The sequence below is a fragment of the Electrona antarctica genome (genome assembly GCF_951216825.1).
Source record: "Electrona antarctica genome assembly, chromosome: 9".
NCBI classification, from domain to species: Eukaryota; Metazoa; Chordata; class Actinopteri; order Myctophiformes; family Myctophidae; genus Electrona; species Electrona antarctica.
In genome coordinates, this window is record NC_136790.1 from 37,246,168 (window position 1) to 37,268,436 (window position 22,269).

Sequence of the window (22,269 nt, forward strand, 5' to 3'; positions counted from 1 at the left end):
GGTGATTAGTAGTTTTTGTTCCCTACCTATGTTGAATACACTTATTGTAAGTCGCTTTGGATAAAAGCGTCTGCTAAATGACTGTAATGTAATGTAATGTAATGTTAGAAAGGTCCCAGGTTCAATTCCTGGCCTCAGCAATTGTGTCCCTGAGCAAGAAATGTAACCCCTAATGGACAAATTTCACATAATATGTGCACATATAGGCTACAGTGACAAAAAACACAGGAGTGGGGATTAAATTATTATTGTTAAGTGTTGTGTTGGGGTTAAGTATTTTTTAATGTCTTTCTCTGCTGTTTCATGGTCAGAGACATTGTGGGGGGAGGACATCACTTCTCCTCCACCAGGTTCTTCTTTCGTGACGGTGAGATGTAAGGTGCCAGCCGTCCCAGTGAAGGGCCATCTCACCTGATAGACCGTTTACAATACCTTCCCCAGGACAGTACATGGTCAAGTCCACTCCTTGTGGACTTGACCATGCACTGTCCTGGGGAAGGTGCACCTTAAGGTGCTCTAAAATGATAGTTTAATTAAGTGTTAAATAATATATATTCTGATAGTAATCATTGCCATATAGTGTAGACTAGAGTAAGTGTTTTTGCACGGTAGTGTTTTGTACAGTTACAGTAACATACCTCTCTCCAGTTCTTTAGTAAACAGAAATATACAGGATACAGATAAGGACACTAATTGCATACAATCAAGAGAGATCTCATACAGTATATAAGATAAAAATTAGTGAGCCACCTGATAATTTATTTTCTGTTTATTAAAGAGCTATAGATCATGCAGGACATCCCTGTTACTGAACATACTATAGCAACAAACACTGATTATTGCTATCAGAAGAATACAGAGCTTTAACATTTTAACAATTTGCCTTTTTGCTTTAACCAAAGAATATGACTTACAGCACCTTTAAAAAGAACCAAAACACATTATAGTACTATTCCTATACCAGCTCTGGTTTTCATTCAGTGGAACATAATGTATTAGGCCTATAAACAGATTGAAAGGCAAGGCAAAGCAAGTTTATTTGTATTTTACATTTTACTCCCAAGGACTAGCATAAAAAGTGTTTTGCATGAATTAAATCGAATAAATAGATAGGCCTAAACGAATGAATTAATGAATGAAGGAAGGAAGGAAAGGAACATTAATAACTTGCGTTGCCATGCTATTCGTTTTTATGCCAGGAGGTGGCGATAAAGTCATAGTAATTGATGATCCAAAAATGTAACCCAAGTAAAGTAGCCTACAAAAAGTAGAAAGAATTACTCATTAATATAGAATAATATAGCCTATATTTGTATTATGATTGTTGATGCCTTTATGGGGTTTTTTCCACCACTTCAATGATGCAGCTTGTAAAGGAGTAATCGTATTATAAGCATTTATCCTATTTTTGTCTAACTGTGCTTTAAGTTTGCTGTCTGGTGGTTGCACCCGTTGCACCATGGTCCATATAATACATAATGCGCGCATATATATATATATGGCGTTAATTACCTATGGTTAATTACCGGATACGGTAGGCGGGCCCTATACCGGATATGAGCACCGAACGGCCAATAGAAAACGGGTGCTTCGGAAAGCCCGTTGACGCAATGTTACGTTGGTTCCGCTCATAGGTTTTGCGCAAGCTAAAATAGCAGACCTACAAGCTCACAGCCCATTGCCGAAGCGCCACGCCGTGAGCTTGTAAATCTGACATTTTCGGCGCGTGACCATCACCGACGCGCAACCAAACCAGCCCCAAGAACCCGAAGACGTAGTGGTGAAAGACACTTGGACCGGCTCGGTCACACAGGGACAAGACCCGAAGCCTTCCAGACGTTTCTGTCGTTTGACCAAGTTTTACACGGAGCTATTAACGTACTGTGCCCGTGTTAACGGAGGGATTGGACCCGGTCACAACGCGTTTTTATCCCGGGTTTGGTCCGTTCATAACGCGGATATCATGCCTCCCATCGAGAAGGACTCGGGGAGGAATGAACTCAAACTCCGCATCCAGGAGCTCATAGACACCAACCAGGTGGTGGTGTTCAGTAAAAGCTACTGTCCTTATTGCGTGAAGGTACGTACGTTGCTACTTTTTGTATTATTATATAAATTATGTTATTATACATCACGATAATTTCTCCCGCGAAACGGGCCATGTCTATTTTCTGGGCTGCCTCCCTTCCTTCCGCAGTGTACCTGTGGAATGGTGTACTTCTGCTGTCCGGTGCTCATATCCGGCCCAGAGTCCGCCCCCGTATCCGGTTGATTTCCACAATACGAATGCACGAGCTTTATACTGGCGTTCCCGTATCCGCTCTAGACCCGGATGTGCAAACCGCACGGAGGCTTGATCCCTAGTCTCACGTTACCCGACTGTTGCCTCTCGCAATTTCCGAATGCTTTCATCATAGCATTCGGAGATTGTGGAATAGTTGTCTGGCTACGCGAGACTAATTGATCCCGAACCCGGTCTAACGGCAATAATACGTAGGGATGAAGCAGAAGTGGTACGTCGGATGACTGTCGCTTGCCGGGGGAAAAAAAGTTTATATACAGGCTGATAAAGTTGTCCTCTGTGGAATCAGCATTTTCCGGCAAGCGACACCACTCTACGATGGAATTGAAAGCTTAATAATAATAAAATGTGTCGGTGAATACTGCCGCTGATGCTAAAATAACTTGTATCTGAAATCTGCAACCAATAAACTGGCATGAGGCTGATTATAATCAATGGTTCTCAAACTTTTTTTCTTTCTTCCAAATTTCGTATGCATTAAGCCACGGACAGAGTACAGGTCCAGTTTGATGTCATTTGTATGCATTGCTCTTAGAGTTGCAGACTAGTAAGGGTCCACTTGGTTTTTAAGTATAAAAGGTGGGAACCCCCTCAAGGACCCCTTGGGCTCCCCAGACGCCTTTTTTGAGAACCACTGACTGATCTAAACAATCATGCCTCACATCAAGCAGAGCAAAATACTTCTCTTCATTTTCTCCTCAATTATGCCCAGTCATTCACAGTTGACTAACTTACTCTTTGACATATGGGTCACGGTGAGATAAGCTGATCTTAATCCAATAGAAATGCTGCAGGGGCCTTGAAGCACGTAGTAGGGGTTTAGATCTGCTATTGTCAAAAAAGAATCTTGGAAAAATTTAACATTGTTTAGACCTTTTTAAGTAATCTTGAATGGGGGGGTCTCTGACACATTTCCGGGGGGGGGGTCGGGGTCTGTGGCCAAATGCAATAACTTGGGGGGGTCTTTGATGACATGAAATTTTTTGAGAAACACTGTTCTACTACCATACAGATCTGTTAAAATAACTTTTTTTTTAAATTAGCCCTGGACTGTGGCTTTAATTCCAATTCCCCTTGCTTACCATCAGGCGATCTGTTTATGGCACTAGATGTTTCAAATTCAACTAGTCTATTTTTGTTTTATATTTATTTGTGAGGATGTGTTTAAGAACTGAATCCACTGTTTTCACTTCCAGGTGAAGGATCTGTTCAAAGAGCTGAATGTCAAGTGTAATGTGGTGGAGTTGGATCATATTGGTAAGAATGTTTTGATCAGCAATGGTGGTTACTTGGTATATGTCACAATGCAATATTATAATTTATCTCTCACACACACACAATGATGTACCTTACTACCTTTGGGTTATAGCATCACTTAGAGTTCCACAAATGTATCGAACTCTATATCAGTATCGGCCGACACTTGCCTTATATTGACCGCCATCGGTGTACCAGCAACTAAGATTATATTCACAGATTCCAGTGGCCAATCTGTTCTTCCATAAATCCATATGATTTAATTTGTGTTCATTAAAATGTAGTGATGTCGGTTTACATCTATGATTTATTTGTTTTCCTCACCCTCAAATGGTGAAAAAAGATCGGCCCAGCATTTCACAATCGATGCATCGCTAGTAATGTATTCACACGTCATACTACGGATGCGTCATCATGTGCTGTATTTGTAAAGACTGTAAGACAGTGATTGAATTCCTCGCATAGCCTGCGTGTTAATGTTTTACTGCATAACACGTCTCCCTTTACAACGGTGCAAATGTGCCGAGTCATCCACCGTATACTGTATATACGACACTGCAAAACCTGTTTAAGGGTGATTTTCTTTTTAATCCACATGTTCTGGTTTGAATCCACGTAGTTGATGTTTGAATAAACAAGTTCTGGTTTGAATCCACACAGCTGATTTGTGAATAAACAAGTTCTGGTTTGCATGTATCTAACAATTTGTATAATGGTGGTGTTTGTGTCCAGAGGATGGACCCAACTACCAGGAGCTGTTGTTGGAGATGACGGGTCAGAAAACCGTTCCTAGCGTTTTCATCAACAAGACACATCTTGGTGGATGTGACAAAACGATGAAGGTAGGCAAAAGGTTTTGTTCGACTCTGTGGTTCATTACAAAGGGGTTTCTTTCATTTACCACTGATATCAGAGTTTTCCTCTGACTAGCGGAGAAGATTCTTCAACAAACCCACAGAAGTATTTCATTGCTGTCGGGCAGAAACCTTGTACTTCCATATGTCAACAAGTTCACAACATGTTTACATCATGACGCTTTGTGTACTTGTAGATGGAGTATTCTTTTCTATTTTTGAACCGTCGGCAGTTGTAAGGTTGCATTAATAGTTGGTTCTAAAAGCATGTCTTTTTTACGGGGATCACTATTGATATGACTGCTGTCAGCTGATTTTAATAGTAGGCTAGACCACTAGACCACTTCCATGTAGGAGGCGCAGCGCAAATGTAATGGCAGCGTATACGGTTCACATGTGCAAAAATAACAGATGTACAAGTTATCGACACAGAATGTTATGTACGGTATGGTACAGGATGTAAGCTTGTAGATCTCCTTTTTTCTGTCAGAATCTGTCATAAAAGTGTGACAGAGACATAGAGAAATATTTAAAATCATCCTGTCTCATCTCACAGCCGCATGTATAGAGCGAATTTATTTTAAATAAGCTACACAGGTGGTCCCTACATCACTATAGCAAAAGATGTGAAACTGGGTCAACTCAATTAGCTGCAGTGGAGCTGTTCTGACTTGAAGCTCAATACTTACTGACCACCAGCATGGCTTCAAGTTTAAACCATAATATGACATGTAATTGCCTGCCGATTTGATGCGCAGAAATAACATATCAGATCTAATCGGGTTCAGGTGCACACATGGAAGAAAAGTATTATTTTTTTTATCGGGGATACCTTGTTGTAGGTTATACGTCTCCGGTGAATTGCATGCAGCAGCAGCAAGTACTGTACATTATTGTTCAAACACCTGCTCCTCTGTTCATCTGTTGCTCTTATTTGGTTTATAAAATAATTATTAAGAATTAATGCAATAGCAAGTTGTTGCTGTCGTTCCATGTTGCTGTTCTCTTCTCTCTGTGTGAATGACGGTTGTGCCCAAACATGTAGACAGTGATTTCCCCTCATGTTCTTTTTCCCTCGATCGTAAAATGACCTTTTTTTTCACCATTTGGTTTGCTTAACGTGTCCACGGGTCATTTGTTTACATATTTGGTTCGCTTTACAAAGTCCTGTGTGAACTTGATCCGGACCTTCTAAGCCGTCTTGTCTGCCTGTGTGAGTTTTATAATGGACAAGACCTTGTGACTAAATGATGAATACGGTAAAACAAAGAGGTCCAAGTTACTCTGTTACAGTCAAGTAAAAAGCCTTTATTGAAACGGCATAATATAAGCTTGGCAAATGCCGACCATTATTGAACCCTCGCCAACGAGCACCTGTTTACAGTTTGTACAACCACACAGACCACGGCAGCGCTTCTTCCTTCTATTTAACGTAAATAATTAATACATTGGCTCCATTGGAACACAAGTTATTTTTTTTCCCCCATTACCTCAAAAGTAAATTATCTGAACGTACAAGGTTTTTCACCAGACAGCGATGTGTCTCCTTCACCTGCTGTCTCCTTCACCTGCTTCAGAGATCATCGTCTCTCTTTGGTCCCTGTTTTCCATTAATTATTATTTAAACCCAGTCCACACCAATGATTTGCAACGCAACTAGTTGCAACTTGCAACCAGTTTGACCCCGACCTGAATTGACCCGTTGCAGGTTGGGGTAATGTTGAGAGTGGATGTGCGTTGTGACTATAGTTGCCTTGCAATTTTGTGAATCATTGGTGTAGACTGTGCTTTACAGTAGATGTTGCACATCTCCTGAACCATCTTGATTGTTAATGTTACCCAATCAAGTGGCTTATATGCAATTATGCACATATCGGGATATAAGCCACAAGCCAAAAAGTGGCACTCTGTGTGTACACACACACTTCCCGTTTCTCTGGCAGGCACATAAAGACTGTGTTAACGTATCTGATCTGAACAGCAGAATTTGTCAGCTACACTTACCTAAACATGTATGTTTGGGTTTCCTGCACAATGTTGTTGGCATGGCACTGCGCCATGCTTGAGGGGGCTAGTGAATCATGGTGTGTGTGTGATATGAAATGTCCAGTGCCACCCCAGTGCCACCCCAGTGTCTGCCCAGTGTGCCTCCCCAGTGCCTCCCCAGTGTCCCCCCAGTGTCTCCCCAGTAGAGACCAGCGGGTGGCGGATTTAGCCGCGGTTGCCGCGGGTGAACCGCAGTTTAGGGTGGATTAGGGTCAATTCAATATATTATAAATTAATATCGGATAAACCGCGGGTGAAATAATGCTGGAAATAAATGAATGGCATCTATCTATAGGCTTTATAACTTTTAAAACGGAAATAAATTAATGATATCTATCTATAGTCTTATAATATAGTTTTTAAAAGGCACAAAATCTCAGCATGCGTGCGTTAGTAGTATTTTAATATTTTTTATCAGGAACAAATTAGACACCTACTGTATATTGGCTAAGAAGGACCACAACAACGAGTGGGCTGCTAGCTGCTAGGCTAACAGGCAGCTGAGAGTATGAAAGAAACTTACAACTAACTGAAACAGAAGGGAAGAATATAAGTTTGGCGTGGGACTCTGTGCCATGGGACTGCATGGGAGGGCTGGATATATGCCACATGAAAAGACGTTTTGTTTGCGATGTGCGAACGTGACTGACTGAACGGACGGCAGCCTTGTTGCCATGGAAATGGGAATATACAACCGTAACTTTGGTGAACTGTCGGCAGTGGTGAGTGACACAATTTATAAATAGCCGATCTACAAGCTCACAACGCGTCGCAGCGAGCCAGCGACCCGTTGTGAGCTTGTAGATTGGCTATCCCTGCAGCGGATTTCGGGTGGTTGCGGATATATAAATTGGATTAATTAATTAATGCGGTCGGATAACGGGCGGATTATAAATATGCACACTCTGATTCGGGTGACAAAAAAGCTCATCCGCTGATCTCTACTCCCCAGTGTCTCCCCAGTGCCTCCCCAGTGCCTCCCCAGTGCCTGCCCAGTGCCTCCCCAGTGTCCCCCAGTGTCCGCCCAGTGCCTCCCCAGTGTACCCCTGAGTGCCTCCCCAGTGTCTCCAATAGCAATACAAGAGCAATAATACAAATTAATCTTAATTTATTAATCAAATTAATTAATTAATCAAATTAATTAATTAATCAAATTAATTAATTAATCAAATTAATTAATTAATCAAATTTTTCTGCGCGCCAGAAGGCCCCCCCCCCGTGCCCAGCGCCATGCCAAAGCATTTTCCTGCAGGAAACACTGGCTGATTCTGATACCCATCCGGACTGGGTTCCCAGATTGCTTTGTCTTACCTGTGCACGTTTCTTCGGCAGGCACACAAAGATGGTGTTCTGCAACAGCTGCTGAATGGAGACGCAAGCGAGACGTACGACTATGACCTCATTGTTATTGGTGGTGGCTCTGGAGGCCTGGCCTGCTCAAAGGTGAGCGCTGATGACAAACTTAACCTATTTAACCTTAACTAGTCTAGTAGTGTGAGATCTGAATTATGGTTAATGGGGAGCAGCAATCTGCCTGCTGAGCCCTAGTGTTGTCACCATTATGAGATGTTGGCTGACGGATAATTAGCCTAATTGCAGCTAATGATTTTAATTGTGTTTTTAGTATTGCATTTTTGTTTCTGTTTTATGCTTGTTGCTGATTCCTTGTTTTTCCAACAGGAAGCTGCTGCTCTGGGGAAGAAAGTGATGGTATTGGACTATGTGGTGCCCACACCCAGAGGAACAACCTGGGGTAATACAAATAAATCAACGACCACAACAAAAAGTTCCTTATGGCACAGCAGGGATTCTCAACCATTTTAGACCTCCATTTTTGAGCTGCCAGTACCTTTCCGCCATGCAATTTTATCTTAAGACAAGCTGGTGTGTTCCTCTTCCCAGTGCAGAGCATCGTGCTTTAGCGCTCCGAGTCTAGCTTTTTTTTGGCAGAGCGACATGACTGCATTGAGCAGAAAATAGTTACATTAAATACACAAAATACACAAAATACACAAAATAGTTCAATTTCAACTGAAGAGGAGCACTGCTCATCAATGTCATGTTCAACTGGAGAGGAGCACCGCTCATCAATGTCATGTTTGGTCGTCCTGGCTGTGTGTGATAACCTGGTCATTTACCACCACATTACCATACCATAACTCCGTGTTTACCATTATTTTTTTGGTGCACGATTATGAAATTATGACTGATATCAGATCTCCGATTATTTGCAAGGTCATATCTGCCGATACCGATTCCGATATTATGCAGAGGACCACAATGGAAACGAGCCTAGGCCCAAAGCCTGTTAATAAAGTATTCAATCAATAAATAGCCTATACTCTTTTCCAAGTGTCTGAAGGATGAGTATACAAACTAAATGTAGAAAAATCTTAAGTAAAAAAACTCATATTTAATCATATTTGATTTGGCTTTTGTTCTAGACTAGGGGTACTAGAAACGTTTGATTTATATTGAACTCATTGATTCATTTTTTTATTTTTTTTGCTGGTGAAAACCGATTAAATAACCTGGATTATTTTGAGACTGTTCCGATACCGATATGGCATTTTTATGTACGATTATGCTACCGACTATTTGTGCAAAAATACACAGATGATTCAAGGGTTGAGCACAGCAACTGTTGATAGGTTTCAATGTTGCAGGCGTAAATTCATACCCTACAAGTGGCTCTGGACGAGATATTTAAAGTTTTCCACTCAAAAAAACTCCATTGCACAATGATGACACATGCTGACAAGATGGCTTGAAGATCATTTGTCATCGTTGGCAACTGAAACTGTCAAACGACATACTATATAAACTAGTTTCTCAGTTTATTCCGGATGGTGTTTTATTGCAATTTGTGTTTGTGATCAGGTCTGGGAGGAACATGTGTGAACGTGGGCTGTATCCCCAAGAAACTGATGCACCAGGCTGGCGTGCTAGGCACGTCCATGCAGGATGCACGCAAGTTCGGCTGGGAGTTTGAAGAGACAGGTGAGGGCTTTTTGACAGGCTGGAGAACTACACCAGTGTTTCTCAAACGTAGTCATTTCAAGCAGTGTTGATTTTGACAGCAAATGTTGATTTAATTGTCTTTTGAATAAAATGTAATTTACTTTTAAGACTAAGTTTTTAGGCGACTAAATCTGCAGTTGATTTTGTCGACTAATGTAGTTTGGCAGGCCTTGATGGCATCTTAATGCTTGATTTTACACTTGTACTTGCTGAAAATAGCTGATCTGCAAGCTTGCAGATCAGCTATTTTCAGCTGAGCGCAAACCAAACCTAAAAGGATTTGTCGTAGTTCTACTGGATCTATTCTCCACTAGTCTCCTAACATTTTAGTCTAGTTTTTAGTTGATGAAATTGTCTTGGTTTTAGTCATCTTAGCTTAGTTTTTATTTAGTAGTTTACGACATTTTTTGTCGTGGTTATGAGCCAACGAAATTAACACTCATTTCAAGGACCACCCCAGTTTGTGTGTCAGTATGGCCATTTTTAATTAAATGCAGTTTAGCTTCAAGAATGTTGTAGTCATTTGTGCTCATTTATTTATGATATTATATATTTTGTTACTAGTGAAACATAACTGGGAGACGATGACGGCAGCGATCAACAGCTACATCGGCTCGCTCAACTGGGGCTACAGGGTGGCACTGAGAGACAAAAGTGTCAACTACGACAATTCATACGCATCATTCGTCGAGCCACACAAAATCAAGGTTGGTGCTTTTTGGCTGGCCCCAATGACCAAAATGACGCTTAACTAGAAATACTGCATTGTGATTCTACGCCTCCACCATGACAGGTGCTGTTTACATCCGCCTCTGTCCAGGCTCGTAGTACATCGACTGTAGTGAAGACTTTGAAGGAATTTAATTTGTTTAGTGAGGTCACAGTGACCATGACCACCTACTTCCTAGCTTACAGAAGGAAAAGTCAATACATTGCACTGAGGCAGTGAATGGAGCCGGCTGGACCAGCTCATGAACAAACACCCTTTATGAAACATTGAGACCTTTGTCATATAATCGGTTCAGGAATATAAAAGACATATTTTTCGATGTGTACACTGTCATTTTATAGAGGTATCTAAAGAGCACAAACTACTTTCTGAATGTACTAAAGACAAGCTGGCAATCCGAGCACTCAAAGTTAAAAATAAGGAGAGGGTGGATCAAATAGATGTACTTTATTTATAAAAAATTAAAATAAGTTTGGCTTCTTAACTTTTATAAATCTATTTTATCCACCCTTACTTACTTTATTTATAAAAGTTAAAAGAAGCCTTTGGCTTGCCATAAAGTGCCATAAAATAGATTTACTTTATTTATAAAAGTTAAAAGAAGCCTTTGGCTTCTTTTAGCCTTTGGCTTCTTTTAACTAAATAAAGTACATCTATTTTATCCACCCTCTCCTCATTTTTACATTGAGTGCTCTGTAGCCGCCTTGTCTTTAGTATTCCAGTCCCACTGATCTTTGAAGCAGCAGTCTACTTTTCTTTATTACTTTTTGCATCTCCATCGAGCACCTGGTTGATATGTCTTTTATATTCCTGAACCTATTATATGACAAAGGTCTTAATGTTTCACAAATAGTTTTGGTTCATGAGCTGGTCCAGCCGGCTCCATCCACTGCCATGTATTTCAGCGAACTTCTTGTGCGAGATTTGCCACAGAGAGTGTCATGGCGCAGCTCAGTCATGTGACCATGACTTTTCCTTCTGTAAGCGTCCTTGCCCCAGTGGACTTGTGTGCCAAATACATTGTTTATATTCACCTTCAGCCAGTATCTCAATGATATTCTGTGTTTCCTTGTAGGCAGTTAATAAGCGAGGTAAGGAGAAATTTCACACGGCAGACAAATTTGTCCTGGCTACTGGAGAGAGACCTCGCTATCTGGGTATCCCTGGCGACAAGGAGTTCTGCATCACCAGGTTGGAACAGAACACCATGTGTCATTGATCTGAAAAACATTTAAATCCCAATAGTGGCTGCAGCCATGTTCAATATTCATGAGGGTGCAGTGTTTTTATCTGAGTCAAAGGCTGCCATCTAAAACATTTCTGCCTGCTTGTAGAATCTTTGGTCAGCACTGTGGAATATTTTTAATTATGCTCATCTCCAGTCCCTAAATTGCTCCCCCCCTTAAGTGAGCACTTCATCCATTTTCAACCTTATCTTCATATAATTGGTCCTCACTCATTCTGTCCGCTTGCGCCGTGCCTCAGGCTGTGGACAGTACAGACATCGTTTGTTGGGTTCCAAGCTATATATATATATATATACACACACACACACACACACTTACTTTTATTTATTTTTAAATTACCACTGATCTCATTGGAGGAAATCCGATTGGGTTTCTGAAATGGCCACAGCCCACCTCTGAGATCTAGGGCAAGTAGACAAATGATAGAACATAAAACATTATTACTAATCTGAATTTGTCTGCATTACAGCCAAACCTTGTTTTGTAATCTCCATGTCATTGACCCTGATCTCTGTCACCCGCCAGTGATGACTTGTTCTCGTTGCCCTACTGTCCCGGGAAGACGCTGGTCATCGGGGCGTCCTATGTGGCCCTAGAGTGTGGTGGCTTCCTGGCCGGCATCGGCCTGGACGTGACTGTCATGGTGAGGTCCATTCTGCTGAGAGGCTTCGACCAGGACATGGCCAACCGCGCCGGGAAGCACATGGAGGAGCACGGCGTGAAGTTCCTTCGCAAATACGTTCCCGTAAAGGTGCGTTGACACAAGTTGAAGATGTGCCGCTGTCAGTATGTTGAGCTTAATTTATAGGCCTATAGGCTTCACACAATGTTATAGTAACTTATTATTACAAGGTTTGTAATACAATGCGTTTTTTGGTGTGGTCACATTTGCCAACTCTGCTGAAGTAGAGCAAGCCATGTTGGATTCACTATGGGGTCGTCGTGAATATTAGTTATAATAAATTGGCCATCAAATCAAGGCTCTTTGTGATTTGGTGCTTTCGGTCCACTTTCTGAACGGCTGGTGGTGTAAGCAAACTATTGATATTTTACATTTTATACACAAATGGAGGGTTAAATTAACACTCAAAACGTATTGACAGTGTCAATGTTTTGTGTGTGTGTGTGTGCATGTTAACAGATAGAGCAGTTGGAAGCAGGAACTCCGGGCAAGCTGAAAGTAACGTCCCGTTCCACAGAGGGTGACGAAGTCATCGAGGGGGAGTACAACACTGTATGTATAAGAAATACTATAACATGCTGTATATATGAAATACTATAACATGCTGTATATATACAACGGTTTGTAAAATGCTATACCATACGCTAATGTCCTTGTTTCTCAGGTGTTGGTAGCAGTAGGGCGAGATGCCTGCACAGACAAGATCGGCTTAGACAAGGCAGGGGTCAAAGTCAATACCAAGTAAGTTCAATATGTTGTGTCATACTTCCTTCTCTCACAATAACTGTATTGTCTCGTGAAACATCTTATTGTCTGTACTGCTGGTAAACATAAACGTCATTCGCTGCACTTGTGAAATGTGGTGGTTCAAGTTCTCTTTTTTTTTTTTTTAAGGTTCACATCACACACACAACAATGCCAGGTGTAGGGGCAGAGTCGTAATTTCATGCATGGAAAGTCTTCCCTTTTCCTCACTCATGGCTCCTCAGTGATGCCTTGAGTTTTATTTGTTTACCCAGTGCAACATCACCCCAATGGTGACGTTGTTTCAACTTGCGTCTCCCTCAGTCAAAACAACATCAGTCACCCCTTCAAAACAAAACATCACCCCTGCAAAATTATCAAACGTGAAGACCCAGTCGAGTGCTCCAGTATTTTATTTAGATGGTGGCCCAGGTATCTTTCTTCTTATTCAAGTTGTCCCTGTTGAGCACTGAGCCCAGCTACATTTAACTGGCTGAAGCTGGTTGGACTTCGCTCACCCCAAGGGGTCTCTGTACACTGATGCCCTTTCATTCTTTCTCCTCTACTGTACCTCCTCCCTCTAGAGGTCACATGATTCAGTGGGGTGTGTGTACCTTTAAGACTGTGTTCATACTAGTCATGGTGATTCAGCAGTATCTACAGCGCATGGCTCGGTGCGTGTGTCTCTTTGTTTTACAACATGTAAGATGAGTAAGGCCCTTTAGGTTATTAGACACTGACTGTTCTTCCATTCTGAATGACATTGCATGTTTTACAACAAGCCACTTCATTGTATTATATTATAATAGATTGAAAGTTCATCATGAAAAGCAGGTTTTAGATTGAAAGTTCATCATGAAAAGCAGGTTTGAACCACAATGTGTTTTCATAAACTTCATTGTATTTTTTATATATATATATATATATATATATATATATATATATATATATATATATAAAATTACATTGTTTTTTCCCCTTTACATTGTCATAATATTAAAATCTTAGTATTAAATACTAAGATTTTAATATTATGACAGTGGGCCCCCAAACAATTGGCAAATTTTGCCAATTGTTTGGGGGCCCACTTGCAATACCCTCGAGGCCCACCAGTGGTCCCTGGCCCACAGGTTGAGAACCAGTGCTATGAGCAGGGTTAACTAGGCTCATGGAGTCATATGACCGTACTGTACTAGGATTTACATGAGGCTGTTGGGGGTCACCAGGAGGTCATTCCTTCACACTATTGACTTTGCTGACCAGTTTACCCTCTATATGGTGGTTAGTCCCTCAGGGCTCTACACTAGTATCTTTTCTGTTTTCGCACTACATGAAATATCTTCTCTGAAAATGGCCGATCCACAAGCTCACAGCAGTCCGTGTTGTGAGCTTGGAATTGTGTAGATGTCCGTTTTCACCAGATTAGTTACAGATGCTGCGGTTTCAGTGTTTGAAGGTGTATTGAATGACCTGTCAATGGATCTGTGTTGCGGATTGTGTTTCCTCAGATAAACTGTTTGTTTACAGTAACCTAATTTGAGTGACTCAACAAGAATGTTACTCGGAATACAACCAAGTTAGATTTGTCTCTCTCTCTCTCTCGTTGTGTTTGTTCGTTCCTTGTTGGGAGTAAACTCGACACATTATTAGGAGACGGGAAGAATGTTGGACTCTATTCATTTCCAATGGGAGAGTGAACGTGAACACAACTTATGATCCGTCACTTAACTAAATACTGGACCCGATCATCACAAGGCACACAATATTTCCAAGATATTCATACTAAAATGGCTCTTCTTTTAGCGAGACAAATCAGGAGAAAATCTACTTTGTTATCGACCTTTTCTTTATCCCAGCAACAAACACTCGCGAGATTTGAGGAGTTCGGAAGAGTCGCTGTCCATCTGCAATTTGATGGACGACACTTTGGGCACCTTATTTAAGATGAGAATATGTGAATTTTCACATTATGATATTCATATATTCTCATCTTAAATATGGTGCCAGAGCCCAAAGTGTCGTCCGTCTAATTGCAGATGGACAGAGACTCTAACGAAAACGTTTCTCCTCTGGTGAAACTTTTTTTAATCCAAAATGAGTTAATGGCACAGGCAGACTCTTCACATGCCTGAGATAAGTGTCAGAGCTTAAATCGACATGTAAATATGAAATAAATGCTTAAACATGTAGCTAGGTGTAATGTTGGAGACCACAGAAGTGAACATTTCAAGCCTGTTTTCTCAACTCGCTGTTTTCTGCAAGACATTACTATAAGCCATATCTCCAAACCTAGTGGGTCAAACTGAACAACCAATCCATTTTAAGCTATGATTCACATGAAAAAACGAAAATTCAAAAAAATCCAATGCCAGTCCCTCAGTCAAATTTGGCCACATGTGTGTTCCAATGCTTTAATAATATAATTTTCCAGAACTGTCTTATCCTCTTGATGGAGGATGATTTGGGAAATCATGACATTTGCCATATAATGCTCATCCACATGATGTTGTCAGTGTTGTCAGCCTGGGAGAGGGGAGGGTGGTGGGGAGGTCGGGGGAGAAGCAAACCACCCCTACTTTATTTAGGAGACCATTTGTAGGCTTTGTGTACCATTTCGCCTCTAGTGGCTCCAATGAAGTTCGCCATCTTTATGAATTTGTTGTTGGTAATGTTAGCAGTTTGCATCTGACATTTTCAGTCCTAGTGGGTAAATATGGCATTAAAACAATTATGACTTTCTATCGAATATCTTTGTTATATTGAAATTGAGTTGACGTTTATATATTTCTTTTAAGGGTAACTGCATAATATCACACTCGACCCCCGGTCACTGAGCCCCTGTGTCCCCACTGGGATGCTTTAAACCCTGGCTAAAAGTTCATGCTCACAGGCTGAGAGACCCATGGTGCAGACCCAGGGAGACTAAAGGCTTCTGTCTGTGGTGGGAGGGGCCGTAGAGAGGCGATTACATGAGGACAGTCAATACAATAGGAGTACATTATAAATGTGGTGGGGGATTGTAAAATGCACCCTAGGCCTGCCACGTGACATCATCACGATCTTTTCTTTTTGGGTAAGTCATAAGGTCTTCGGTTAATCAAAATCACCCTCTTTCCAGGAATGGAAAGGTCCCCGTCAACGACGAGGAGCAGACCAACGTGCCTCACATCTACGCCATTGGTGACATCCTGGAGGGAAAGTGGGAGCTGACACCTGTGGCCATCCAAGCTGGCAGGCTGCTGGCACGACGTCTGTATGCCGGCTCAAACATCAAGGTATACAATGCTATGGCCACGTAAAAGTGCTTTGACATAATTATTGGTTGTTGGGGGAGGGGGGAGGGTGGGTTTGGACAGTCTGTTTTTTGAGTGGTGCAACCACTCCTTTACGGAGCGCGTGTGTGTGGCTGGCTGGCTGGCTGGGAGCACAAACAGCATGGTTGTTTTTCACCACCTGTGCGCAACCTAACACACACACACGCACGTATTAACTGTATAAATGCTTTCGGTTGTGCCAGTACAGTGACTGTACAGTAGAGGGACTGGCACACGGTAACTCTGTCATTTCTCAACTGTTTCGGACGCGGGGCGGCACACCGGAACCGGCCCGGCCCCCTGGGCGCGTTCCTGGGGGTCTGGAACTCCCCCCGGCAGCGGGATTCCGTCTCAGAGTGAGAGAAAGTTATCTCCCGGACTGGAACTTTGCCATTACATCTTTAACCCTGGTGTCTTGTCTTCCATCTTGCAGTGTGACTATGTCAACGTCCCCACCACAGTGTTCACACCGATGGAGTACGGCTCCTGTGGCCTTTCAGAGGAGAAGGCGGTCGAGCTGTATGGTCAGGAGAACATTGAGGTGAGACGCACGTGTACACACACACACACTTTCATCACTGGTTCACTTACATTGAGTTAAATGCTCGTTGTGCTTAACTGTAGTTTATATCAAAGTTATTTAAACTGCAGAGAAATTGGATATGTGGCGATCATAAGTCGACTTCGAGGTGATAATTTGAACAAACTATTAAAAGTACCTGGCTGTATTTGCCATCAAATATTTGACCATTTTCTCTTCCAACCATAACAGCCATCACCCTCAACTCGGCTAAAATGTATCAGTTTATGGTGAAGTTTACAGTCTCATCTATAAAGTGTGTGTGCACTAAAACATAAACTCACACGACGGTATCTCCGCTGGCCCAGGGTATTCCCTCTGGGATGAGCGGTAGAAATGTGGTCACATGTGGGAGACTGGTTCGAATCCTGGGACATAGAGGACCTTGACTAAAATGTATTTTCTTTGTTTGCAGGTGTACCACAGTCTGTTCTGGCCGCTGGAGTTCACTATTCCCAACAGAGACAACAACACATGCTACTCCAAGATCCTCTGCAATAAGCTGGACAATGTAAGCTGCTCTTATTCACTGCTTTCTTCTCAAACCTTTTCATGTCAAGGACCCCTGGCATTTTGCTGCACCCCCATCTGAAAACACTTTGTGCCAGGGACCCCATACAAGATTTGTGGTGTTCATCATCTCATCTTTTGTTATTAGGAGCGAGTTATCGGGTTCCACTACTTGGGTCCGAACGCTGGGGAAGTAACACAGGGTTTTGGTACGGCCATGAAATGTGGTGCAACCAAAGAACAACTGGACAACACCATCGGTATCCACCCCACCTGTGCTGAGGTAAGGGTAATGTGCATACGACCAAATGTTGTAGTTTTGAGTATCTGTGCATGGCTAATCTTGCTAACCATTGGACCGATCAGCATCACATTTGTTGTGCAGACTGCCAGTAGGCTAAATGGTTCATTATCTCACATACACGGCCTACTATCTCCATATTTGGGCAAGAATGACATCATCAATATGACATAATCAAAATGATCAGAGATCCACAGGGATCATTAGATGTGATGTGATGACCTACTAAAATGAAAAATCTATCACCATAGTGAAGCCAAAGTTACAGTAACTTATTTCCAAACGACACATGGATGGTAAACCCAAAATACTGTTTAATGTTTATTTGGAGTAAAATGGCAATTTTTAAATGCTCTAAACAAAAGTCCATAGACTTGGCTGCCATATTACGCAATTTCAAAAGCAAGATGTTGGAGCGGATAGCGCCCCTCAAAAGACATACAGAACTGTGTGACCTGCCTGTCCAATACTTGGCTATCGCTATGAAGTTACAGTTTGTGTCCAGTTTGTGAATTAATGTCCTGTTCTCTGCAGATCTTCACCACCATGGAGGTCACCAAGAGCTCCGGTGGAGATATCAAACAGTCTGGCTGCTGAGGTTAAACCCTGCTGGTTTAGCCAAGGCTGTCCTCGCCTTTAAAATCCATGTACATCTCTCCCTCCTAGAGAGCTCTTAGTTCTCCTAGCTGCTCCCTCGCTCACATTGATACACGCCAGGCGTTTCTCAGGAAAAAAAACCCTAATGGCATGAAACAAACTCATTTGGCATCGTTCAATCCTTGTACAGTATGTCCAATGAGCCATAACGCCCTGCGAGAGGTTGCTGTTGAGCTGAGAGGTAGGAGGGGACCTGGAGACTATGTTTTGTGTCTCCGGTTGATGTGAGGACAGCCTGCTAAACAAGCGGGGTTACTCTGCTAAGCCTTCTGGGTAAGCTCCAGCGTGTCTTTCTCCTGGGGAGCACTGTGCTTTGTCACATGCTGCTTTTTATGACGTCCCCGCCTTGAAACCCAAAACCGGGATGGGCGAGGATCGATGTCCCCTTGCGGAAGCACTAGAGTTTGTCCTTTTTTTTTCTTTTTTTTTTTTTTTATCCCTTCGTCCAACTCATGACTTCTCACCATCACGCTGCATGCCCCCCATTCAGCAGCTTCCACATTGGACCTGTGTTGAACTGTAGTCGCAGGATTTCAGAAGGTGTCATACCCGTTTTTCTGTTCCAGTTAACTTTCCCAGATAGGCATGGGAATTATCGATGAATGCATTAATAGTTAATTGATACGTTTTGATAAGCTTATCGATTGATTAACCGGTTAGTTGATAAGCGGTGTTTAAAAAATAATTGATTAGTTATTAACTGTTAAGTTTATTTATGATTAGTTATTAACTGTTAAGTTTAACCGACTAATTTCTTAATGCCGATTAATCGATTGACGATTAACTAACATCCCTATTCCCAAAGCATTGTTATATCGCGTCGGCATCAGGTTTGAACCAGAAATGCATATATACCTTCACACATTTCCAGTTCAAATCTCTTGCTGGGCCAATCAAATGTAAGCCATGAGAAAATTAACAAACGGGAAAACGTGTGTCACATTCTGTAAACTTACAGTCTATGAATACTGCTAGAATGTACAGTATGTATGTATAGTATGATGTAAAAATTGGCACTTAACCAGGGTTTGAATGGATGTACATGACTCTGTCCACACAGAACACAAACATGAGGCTTTATACTTTGGTGTCAAAGTTTCTTCTGTCTAACATTCCAAATGTTTTATTTCTCTTCATAAAATGTTTGAGTTTTGTACAGAGATATTGTCAAGATTTCTGCAGGGTGATGTCATTATTAATGTCAACATCTTGTTATATTTTAGTGTCATGATCTTGTCAGTTACTGTGCAAAATTACATTTGGATTTTTGGACCTTAAAGACACTTACGCACAACCACCAAAAAAACATTTAAGTCACTACTTTCACCACTAGCATCCAAATTTCAAACCTCTGGCTGGCGTGTGCTGCTTCAGAATATAATTCTTTCCAACCAGAGCTAAACTGAAAATATTTACAAAATAATGTACTTGATGTTCCTTGTCTAAGAAAATGAGTGTTCATATGTTTCGAGTCAAGATTTAAATTAGTACTTTATTTTATCTTGTCGTTTGCCTCTTCATTGCTTGTATGTAAGATATGTATGAATCTTCCTAGAGGCCAGTATTTTTATTCTACTGACCCTGGTCAAATGTATAAACCACTGCTTCTCTGGTGTCTTTGTTTGGAGACGGATTTCTCTGTGATGACTTAATTAAAATATGTATTCACCTGAGTTTGATTATTTTTATTAGACGATAACAAATGCAAAACAGTACACGGTACAGTCAAAGCACATTGATCCAAAAGGATAGCACCGAAAAAAGACCTTGCGGTCTTGTTTCCATTCGGGTCCCATGCATTCATTCACAACACTTCTTTTTTTTTTGTTTTTTCTGCCTCGATTTTTACTGTTTTCTTGATTTTACTGAAGTCCTCTCATCCGACTACCCCACAAACCCTGTGTAGGCAACCCGGCGTGGCAGAGCCGTGTTCTGAGGAGCACACTTTTCCAGTGGTTCATAAAACAATGACAAATTGGCCTTCTGCAGGACAATGTTCATAGTTTTATTTTATATTAAATTACCATTGTATAGGCCTACTGTTTAAAACAAACGGGCTTCTACAGAACGCTGTCTGTGTCAAGCCTCCATTCAGATCCAGTGGCCTGTTACATAATTAAGAGCTTATGAGTGGGCTATTTTTGAGGGGGTATTTTCCACTCAACAGCCCACATGGGTATTGTGATTCAAAAGGAAAAACACAACTACAGACGGACCACCTGGTTTGGACTGATTAGAAGTGTGTGTTCGTGAGACCATTCAGCTGCTATAAGAGGCAGACCGCATCAAGGGTGTCGGGATGGGGTGTGAAGCCTTTGCTTTTAAGAACCGTTACCCTCGCTTCTCATCACCTGCACGAGTTGCCACGACAACTCTGGCTTTGATTACTCTTAATTGCATGTGATTGTGATTCATTGAAGGACATATGGGAGACATGAGCAAACTGATTAAGAAAAAGACAACGGGGTGGTGAGTCAGCCCTGGTAGCCAGGGTACATTTAAAGATTCAATCTAATTTGTTTAGTAATAACAGGCCACAGACAAGACAGACTTGACCTTTACTGAACCCTGTGGTAGTAGAGGACCTGGCTAGATGTGTGCGCTTACTTTAGGAGAGAACTGTTCTCGGCTAATATGAGTGACCCCAAGGAACAACTTAGGAACTGAAGAATTCTCTCCTAAATGAAGTGCATACATATCTTAGCCATGTTCCAGACTATTGGGGGATTCAGTAGCAATGCAGTACAGGACAGATGCAGGTATGATTAGACAGATGCAACTAAGATTTTAAAAATGAAAATATGATTCATTTAAATTATAGTATGTAATAACTATGTGAGGCTGATATACTGTATACTGCCAGCTGCACAGTACAGTCCATATGAGCACTGGTTTCCAACAGTGGGTCAGGATTTGTGGGTTGTGGACATTTCTTTGGGTCACGAGTAAATACAGTAAGTACATTTTGTTTTTAATTGTTATAATTTCAAAACGAAAGGCTTTTTTTCATGTATTAGAATGATCTTTCAGAATTTCATAAATAAAATAAAAATCAATTAAAAACAAATCACATGTTTAGTGAAAATAGCTGATCTACAAGCTCACAACTGCTACTTTCACTAGTTTGGGTCCTAGGGAGACATCAAATGTATCTTTTGAGTCTCGAGCAAAACAATTAGGGAACCACTGATCTACACAGCATCCACACAATGGATGGAAGATGCACTTCAAGATGAGACTAACGGTAACAGCAATGATAAGACCTCTGCGTTGGCAGTCACCATTAACCACAGCATCTCTATTGGGAAATGAAGATATTTAGACCACACCTCAAACAGGCGGGCGTGAGTCGAGTTTGTTGAACTGCTTTTTTCACAATATTTATCTGTGGAACTGAGTCAAACAAAAGGCAATGCCTCAGCTCCTACAATTACAAGTACATGTCAGGGTGGGGGGGGTCTCCAGTTCAAATGATTATTTTGGCGGGTCAGCCTGAAAAGGTTAAGTGGTCAACACAAGTTCAAGTTTCCCAGGAATATTCCAACATTCCACAATTATGTTAACGGACTATCTTTTTATCTTTGAACTTAATGTAGGCATGGTTGACATGGTACCTTTAATATCCTCCTGAGATCTCTGCCATTGTTCCTTTAATATCCTCTTGATATCACTGCCATATTGCCTTATATATTACCTTTATCTCTGCCATATTGCCTTATATATATTACCTTTATCTCTGCCATATTGCCTTTGTTGTTACCTCGATCTGCTATATTGCGTCCAATGAAACACTAACCATCGGATGCAATTTAAATTAAGCAAAGCCTGAGTTTACTTTGACAACACCCATCCTGTTCCACAATGACTTGCTAGTTTTACTGTACACATAGCTTATCAACACCGCCCTACTTGATCACTTTGAAATATTCCATGTGATCTGTCCACCAGATTATTCTAATTAGCCTATACCTGATATTTGTCATTTTATGGTTGAACATAATTACAACAGGTCTTTCTTCACATT

At 41.4% G+C, this 22,269-nt stretch overlaps 1 protein-coding gene across 2 annotated transcripts; it reads left to right on the forward strand.

Annotated features, from left to right (window-relative positions):
- Positions 1-1,709: 1,709 nt before the first annotated feature.
- Positions 1,710-19,918, forward strand: LOC306929403 (thioredoxin reductase 1, cytoplasmic-like). 2 transcript variants are annotated; one of them, XR_013790781.1, is made up of 17 exons: positions 1,710-2,080; positions 3,499-3,559; positions 4,292-4,401; positions 7,792-7,902; positions 8,140-8,212; positions 9,340-9,459; positions 10,045-10,187; positions 11,286-11,401; positions 11,983-12,208; positions 12,599-12,691; positions 12,804-12,880; positions 16,002-16,158; positions 16,631-16,738; positions 17,193-17,288; positions 17,436-17,570; positions 18,123-18,804; positions 18,860-19,918. XR_013790781.1 is itself a non-coding variant. In XM_079509927.1 (16 exons), the coding sequence occupies exons 1-16, from the start codon at positions 1,964-1,966 to the stop codon at positions 18,183-18,185; spliced, it is 1,806 nt and encodes a 601-aa protein (XP_079366053.1). In that variant the 5' UTR covers positions 1,710-1,963; the 3' UTR covers positions 18,186-19,918. The 2 variants fall into 2 exon arrangements, 1 of the variants encoding a protein (XP_079366053.1); XM_079509927.1 differs by having other exon boundaries at positions 18,123-19,918.
- The last annotated feature ends 2,351 nt before the right edge of the window (positions 19,919-22,269 follow it).